This window comes from Leiobunum rupestre, chromosome 5 (genome assembly GCF_980474605.1).
Source record: "Leiobunum rupestre chromosome 5, qqLeiRupe1.1.hap1, whole genome shotgun sequence".
Classification (NCBI taxonomy): domain Eukaryota; kingdom Metazoa; phylum Arthropoda; class Arachnida; order Opiliones; family Sclerosomatidae; genus Leiobunum; species Leiobunum rupestre.
The window spans coordinates 32,032,608-32,040,260 of record NC_143388.1 but is presented as its reverse complement, the minus strand read 5'-3'; the positions used below and the strand labels follow the sequence as shown (position 1 = coordinate 32,040,260).

Here is a 7,653-nt window from a genome sequence, read left to right as displayed (position 1 = left end):
CCACCGAACCGAGTTGAAACCGTCACCAGGAGAATTACCATTCCTGTCCCTGTAGTTCAAGCTCAGCCGTACGGTCCCAAATTCTTTATCCAGTCTGGAAACCGTGTTCAAGCGTATCCGTTTCCAAGTACCGAAAACGAGAGACTGTCTCTAATTTTTAACGTCATGAGTCGCTACCGTATGCCCCAATTGGTCATCAACCATCGTCCGTACGTCTTCAAAGTGCCCCAAGCTAGAATTGTCGAGGTTTAAATATAACATTTAAAATAAAACAAATCTAATCAGCGTAAAATCAATATAGACGAAAATGCTTATAAAAGAAATCGTTTTTAATTAAATTTTATATCTATAAAAGAATATAAACGTGCATTATCAAATTGTCATTGCTCGAGCTTGGCGTAATGTTTCTTGGCGTCGAAGTACTTGTCTTCGCAGGCCTAATTTTGTAAGATTGAATTTAAATAAAAATACATACGTATAAAATAAATACGTATGCTTTTATAGAGGGAAATATCTCAATTTCATTAAAAAATATTTACTTGATACTTTTTAAAGTACTCGTTTATTAGTGTTTCATTGTCCGTCTAAGGTTAGAAATCATAAATACACTAAAAAGATTGTATCATAAGTCTATAATAATCTTCCATAAGTGTGTCTTTCAGTGGAAATATTAACTGATAGATATGTGTGGGGATAAAGCAACAGTGACGTCATACCTAAAAAATAAGGACCTCTAGCGATAAAAATACGCAATTTAAATATTTTTTTGAAAATTGCGCCTTTAAAAAACAGAAGAGGACTAAGGCCATCTATTGGTCAGATAATGAAGTAGACATTTAACGCACGTAAGATAGAACGGACACACTTATGTAGAATATAAGTATTAAATAATGTTTGTACCTACTTTAAATATATCCAGATCAGAAATGCAATCGTTAAACTGTTGTAAGAACCAAAAAAATATATTTACGTTTGACCTTGAGATTTTGTTCAAGGTCCAAATTTGTACTTTACGTGGGGTAATTACCTGCAAAAATTGCACTTTGTCGCTATCTTTTTTACACCACATTGGAAGGAAATCCGTGTCGGCCACATCACTCAGAGCGAAATTAGCTTTGCAATCTTTCCATTTTTTCTTGTACTGTGTCCACAAAAAACCATCGAATCAAAACTACAGTATGCAAATTAATTAATTCTTACGTCTTCGGGAGCGGCTGTGTCGAAGCAATTTTTATCTTTTTGTAACATTTCTTTCGAGGTCCTCAACTCTGCAACAAAGGTACCAAGGTTCAAAAGTCAGTTAGTCATCGATTACGTGTTAGAATTTCGATAATTTACTGCAATCAATTTTTAACTTGTCCAGTCTGACGTCCTTAATTTCCTCTTTCTGTTGGGCTGCTTTCTTTTGAGCTATGGTCAAGATGACCGCCAAACTCAAAAGTATCAAAGCGCTTCTGATGCAGTTGTTGACTTCCATTTTCGTTGCGGTGAATGTTCAATTTTGCGTAGTTTAATTGGAAAAAAAGAATTATGTTTTGGAGTATTAATGGGAATTATGGTTTGTATAACTAGCTGTCAGCTTGCAAATGTCTCGTACGCCCTCATTTTGCGTTTTTAAGAGGATGTATACAGTAAAATGTCCTTTCAAATACCAGGAAACGTTCATAGAAATATAAAATTGCGAGGCCTGGGTATCATTTTGTTATGAATAACTTTGATTACGAAATAAAGTATTTTACAAAGTTTGGTTATGCACAAGTGTTAGGGAAAGTAACAATTAATATTTAAAATCTTTTTAAAAAGAACTGCTATTTCATGGTTTATTAAAATATTTATTTAAAACTCTCGGGAGCTTTCGGTGTATTATTACGCGGCTGATGTCTGAAAGCTCCCGAAAGTTTTAATAGTGGATTTTATAGAACAAAAAGTGGTCTTGCCCAACTTGTTAAAATGTTGCTCCTACGTCACAAGATCCAGCTTTATTATTATATTCTTCGAAACCATGGCAACGAAAGGAAATATTTATGGGAATGACATTAGGTGGTTTCTTTTCGCTTGTTCCGGGATTTCGGAGTAGGGTAAGAAGTGGGGCGGACCAATTCTTATCCCCGGAACAGGCAAATAAAACGTTTTAAGCCCCGTTTTCAATCACGATTTTTCCGAACAAAAGAAACCACCAAATGTTGAGATGAGTTTTAGCGTAATTCCCAGTCGCCATCATGATCCCCCCAAAAACATATCAAATCATACTGGTTGTCTTCAGAGGAGATTGAAGCTGAGTATTTTTCCAGTTTATCGTTTTAGATAATAGATATGACGTCAACTCTACGTCACTTCATACGTATCAATACTTATTTCGACTAACTGACTCACTTATAAAAATATTTACAAACTTATGATTTAATTTAAGGACAAGTATCAATGGATATTTGGAAAAAACTTCGGAATTTGAAAATACGATTCTTGATTTATCCTAAGGATTTGTGTGTATTAGTCTCACGTACAGTGTAGCCGTTGCCGCCGATGCCGATGCCGATGCCGCCGTGTCGCGCATATCTCTTCAACGGTTAGGGCTAGAAGAGTCAATGATATCTCGTTCGAATGTACATACATCGCCATTGATAGCCTTTCGTAAAGTTTTCAAATCCGAGCCCTAGAAGTTGGGCATTTACCCAATTTACTATTTTTGGTGGTTTCACTTTATGTGGTAGATATGTTATTTACAATTAAGTCCGATAACGTTAAAATAATATTATTGGATAGGTTAGGATTCAGCGGACCTACAACTTCGGTTATATCAGTAAATATTAAATTTAAGTATAGTTTTCAGGGTAATTTACGGGACCCCAATTTTCGTGGTTTTATATTTTCGCCTAAAAATCGACATACAATTCCTTAATTTAAGTCCGATTTTCATGAAAGTTATATTTTTGAATAGCTGTGGTTTACATATAACCTAGAGTTGCAAATACGTTCCTTAATTTTAATTAAGGTTTTTGGGGCAGCGTATACGGACCCTCGCAATTTCCAACATTGTAAATCCGCGGGCTTTAGAGGTCTACGCGCCCGTTTCCCTCTAGCGTTTTTCAAGGCCGTTCAGAGTGCGCCGCGCTTTCAACGTATAACCAGAAGTAACAATTAAGTATGACACTGATCGACCTAGTCTTCGGCGTATGACCATAAGTAATAAATCTGACACTCAACGTAACAAATAAGTGTGATCAGAAGTAACAAATAAGTATGAAACTGATCAAACTAGTCTTTGTCGTATAACCAGAAAAAATAAGTGTGACACTCAACGGCTGACTAGTAGTAACCAATAAGTGTGATTAGATGTAAAAAATAAGAGTGACACTGATCGAAGCAATCTTCGATGCTTTCAAAGTATGACTAGACGTAACAAATAAGTGTAAATACAATAGGCGCTAGCACAAATTAATTATGTCTTGTTCAACTTGTTAAAAAGTTCCACGCGCTTCTTGATATTTTAGCGTCAATGTCTGGCGCATTTTTATTATTTTAGGGAGCTTGCGCGAAATCGCTCGAGCCATTTTATACTAAAATATCAAGACGCGCGTGGAACTTTTTAACAAGTTGAATAAGACATTAATAGAGTTTATGCTGGCGTCTAATATGTGTGACCGTGGATATATATTGGTTGTGATACCGGCGTTGCAGGCTGCTGTGAATATCTCAAACAAACATTAGAAGGATTGTGTGTATTCTGACCGTAGTACTTTCTGTTTTTTCTGTTATTTTGCTAATTTTTCTAATAGTGAGAGCGCATGGTGATAAATTGTTCGAAATTGGTATACAGCTCTGAAAATTAACATACACGTGCCTTGAACTATGCTCTCGACTACTTAAATTTTATTTTTCAAAAAAACCGACTGGAAAAACTTTTATAAGCAAAAATCGCCCTTGTTGCCGAGGACGCGCGCATTTTAGTTTAATTGTGTTTTAAAATGCATAGGTCTACGTTGCACCGCATCTCCACAACTTTAGGAATAAAAAATGGTAAATCGCGTGTAACTCGGGTGCTAAAGGTGGAAAAGTTTTGAAATTTGTTTATGGTAATACGTGTCATAGTACTACTTAAAACCTGATATGCCATTTTTCCCTATGGAGAAAAACGAAAAATCGTTAAAAACGTCAAGTAAAAAAATATATCTCAATGTGGTTTCATATCAGGTTTTAAGTAGTACTGAGACACGTATCACCATAAAAAATTTCAAAACTTTTCCACCTTTAGCACCCGAGTTACACTCGATTTACCATTTTTCCCTATGGAGAAAAATGAAAAATGGTAAAATCGTCAAGTAAAAAAAATACCTCAGGTTTTAAGTAGCACTGTGACACGTATTACCATAAAAAAATTCATAACTTTACCACCTTTACCACGCAAGCTACACGCGATTTACCATTTTTTATTCCTAAAGTTGCGGAGATGCGGTGCAACGTAGATCTATTAATTTTTAAAACACTAAAAACCTACGATGCGCGCGTCCTCGGCAACAAGAGCGTTTTTTGCTTATAAAAGTTTTTCCAGTCGGTTTTTTTGAAAAATAAAATTTAGGTAAATTCGAGAGTATAGCTCAAGGCACGTGTATATCAATTTTCAGAGCTGTATACCAATTTCGAACAATTCGGGTATATTTTGTAACCATGCGCTCTCACTATAATGACTATTTGTATTATATATAAGTAAATATCTCTGTAGTGTAGTTTTTATATTTTACATCATTAGGCGGAGCATAGACGCAGTGATATAGACTTGGCCTGCGATAAAGTTTTGAGCTGTGATGCGGTGTATCCTTGCGCTGTTTTGACGGGAATTTCGCGGCCATTTGGAATTTGTGTCAACCCTGCTAAGAGCAATGCGTTTATGGACATTTTTTAGAACTCTGCTACGTGTATAAATTACATATACAATTTAGAAAATCCTTTAATCTAAACAAGTATTTGTAAATACGTAATTCAATTTTATTAAATTACTTTCATAATTAGTCGACTCCACCATTGTTTTCTTATTTTAAACGAGCACCTATTTATCTGCAATAGAGGGAGCTGTTAACAAATGTGCATAACAATCTCTCTCCTTCACCAGGCGGGAGGAGGGGGTTATTACTGGTATTTTGTCATGATATTATTTTAGAAGGGGCGCAAAAAGCCTGCCGATGAGGGGGGCGCCAAATTTAGCATCCAAGCCGTGACCCCCTTAATCCAAAACGTTCCTACGCACCTGTTTTTCTATATGCATATGAATGACAATTATAACAAATTATCACCGAACTGATTTAAGGTTTAGTTCAGCACAGAGCCCCCTAGTGTCTAAATACATCCAAGGCGAGATATACTACTAGCAAGGACGATAATATACAGCTCAGTTCCGTTGCAATTCCCAGTCGGAGCTGGGTGAGACTGTCAGTGTATTAGTATTAAAATAATAGGAAGTGTCATGCTAATTTTTATTATGTTACTTATGAAACGAGATTTACATTAAAAAACGTTTAACGGAAAGAATGAAACAGTAACTGTTTATGCCAATTCAATTTATTCAATTTCAGATTTCCAAGTCATACAATCGCGTGCCATTCCAATATGTGTATGGGTTATCCAATTAACTTTTGCCTTTACAAGGACAAGAGTCTTCGCAGTTGCAATCTTTGGAATTTTCAGTGGCGCAATCGCTGTTTTTCCCGCAGCAACTGTCGCCTTGTTTGCCGCCGCAACATCCTTTCGACGAGCAACAACTGCCCTTGTCGCCAGACTCGCCGCAAGAGGCGTGACAATGCCCTGCGTGACAACTCGTGATTAGGCCTATTGAACTATCGAATAGGCTACGACATCCGTTCCTTTAGACAAAAGCTTTATGAATTCCTCTTACCCGAATCCTCTTTATCCGCCATGTTTGATATTATTCGTGAATTTTCAGCGCCGCGTATAGTGCAGCAGTGCTCGATATTGTAAAGGAAGCGGTGCTGTCCACTGAGGTGTTCAAAACCGAATCTTCATCATCCTCTATCCCAATTCGATTTTCTCTCGTGGAGAAAATGGGGGTTACGTTACTAGGATACGGCGTCTTACGGAAGGGAGGGATCGACCGGCTTTGGGTCGAAACAGACAGACATGACGTCACTAGGCGAGGGGATGGAAAGGTGACAGGCAGTTGGGATTCTCTCCGTAGACGCCGTTTATTGAGAATCAGAGTTGCCAGACCTACGATAATTATAGTACAAGTCGATAATTTTAAAGGCGTATAATATAGCATGGTTTATATATTTACTCAGGTTAGACTACTTGTACTTTCATTATGAAGGCTTCATACGTGCTAGCGTTTTGAGCCTCTTAAAGGGGCTCCAAAGTTCGGTGGCAAAATGTGTGTAAAGTCAGTAAAGTGCGAAATTTACGGTTGACTCTGCCCGCCTCTGCCAAGGCCGAGTGAGGGGTTGGGGGGAAGGAAAAGCATGCTCAATTTTCTTTTTTTTTTGCCACCGAACTTTGGAGTCTCTTTAAGTTCTTCTGACAGGCAATGGATGTTAAAGGGGGCAAACTCAACATGAACGCGCCCAGCCAAATTCCCAAAAAAGAGTGTATAGCTTCTCCAATGTAGCGCCTATGATTTAGCGTCTGCTACGGACAAATTAAAAAGTCCGTTTAAGGGGGTGGAAATGGGGGAAGAAGTTTCACTTTTTGGAAAATGGTTTTTAATTTATTTGAAAGCAACTAATTAAAGGAAATATAACCTGCAAAGCAATCTTTATGGAAGACCCCTTCAATTTTTAAATTTCCCTGTACAGTGGCGCCGAGCGGCAGGTCACTTCTCAAAAGATTAAATCCGATTTAATCGTGATTATTTTGATTAAATTCAATTTAATCACGATTAAGTTGATTAAATCACGTTTAATCATGATTAGAATATTTAAATCTGATTTAATCACGATTAGAATGTTTAAATCTGATTTAATCATGATTAGAATGTTTAAATCTGATTTAATCATGATTAAATGATTAAATCTGATAAAAAATTATGAAATCTGTTTAAAATGATTAAATCCTGATTAAAAAATTATATCGTGATTAATATGATTAAATCGTACTTTAGTTTTGATTTTATGGTAAATTCTCGATTCGACCGATTATATTGATTAAATTGTGATTATAATGATTAAATCTAATTACAATGATTAAATCCAATTAAAAAGATTAGATCATGATTAGAATGATTAAATATCGTTTAAATGATTAAATCCTGATTAAAAAGATTAGGTCATGATTAGAATACTGAATAAAGTAAAATCAAACCACTTTTGCATAGTAAAAATTAAATGATTAAATCGTACTTTAGTTTTGATTTTAATGATAAATTCTCGATTCGACCGATTATATTGATTAAATTGTGATTATAATGATTAAATCTAATTACAATGATTAAATCCAATTAAAAAGATTAGATCATGATTAGAATGATTAAATCTCGTTTAAATGATTAAATCCTGATTAAAAAGATTAGGTCATGATTAGAATACTGAATAAAGTAAAATCAAACCACTTTTGCATAGTAAAAATTAAAAGAACATTTTATTTAAAATGCTGGTCACGACTAGTTTCGCTTACCGTTCGGTAGCATCATCAGGTGTGTGAGTGAAAGCG

The 7,653-nt window shown here is 35.8% G+C and overlaps 1 protein-coding gene and 1 long non-coding RNA gene across 2 annotated transcripts; both read right to left on the bottom strand.

The window, feature by feature from the left end:
- Nucleotides 1–314: 314 nt before the first annotated feature.
- Nucleotides 315–1,252, bottom strand: LOC149944172 (uncharacterized). The gene is made up of 5 exons (XR_016481022.1): nucleotides 1,201–1,252; nucleotides 1,028–1,141; nucleotides 905–940; nucleotides 540–584; nucleotides 315–437 (listed from the first exon to the last, which is right to left on the bottom strand). It is a non-coding gene; the product is annotated as an uncharacterized LOC149944172 (long non-coding RNA).
- A 4,283-nt stretch (nucleotides 1,253–5,535) lies between these two features.
- LOC149944171 (uncharacterized) lies at nucleotides 5,536–6,209 on the bottom strand. Its single transcript, XM_090175671.1, has 2 exons — nucleotides 5,888–6,209; nucleotides 5,536–5,796 (listed from the first exon to the last, which is right to left on the bottom strand). Exons 1-2 carry the CDS (start codon nucleotides 5,907–5,909, stop codon nucleotides 5,621–5,623), a joined length of 198 nt encoding a protein of 65 aa, XP_090031797.1. The 5' UTR covers nucleotides 5,910–6,209; the 3' UTR covers nucleotides 5,536–5,620.
- Between the last annotated feature and the right edge of the window lie 1,444 nt (nucleotides 6,210–7,653).

Excerpts from the sequence above, each read along its gene's own strand:
- LOC149944171 (XM_090175671.1), bottom strand. The coding sequence starts at position 5,909 with ATGGCGGATAAAGAGGATTCGG. Across the intron at positions 5,797-5,887 it reads GGCGGATAAAGAGGATTCGG|GGCATTGTCACGCCTCTTGC; the intron begins GTAAGAGGAATT and ends GTTGTCACGCAG.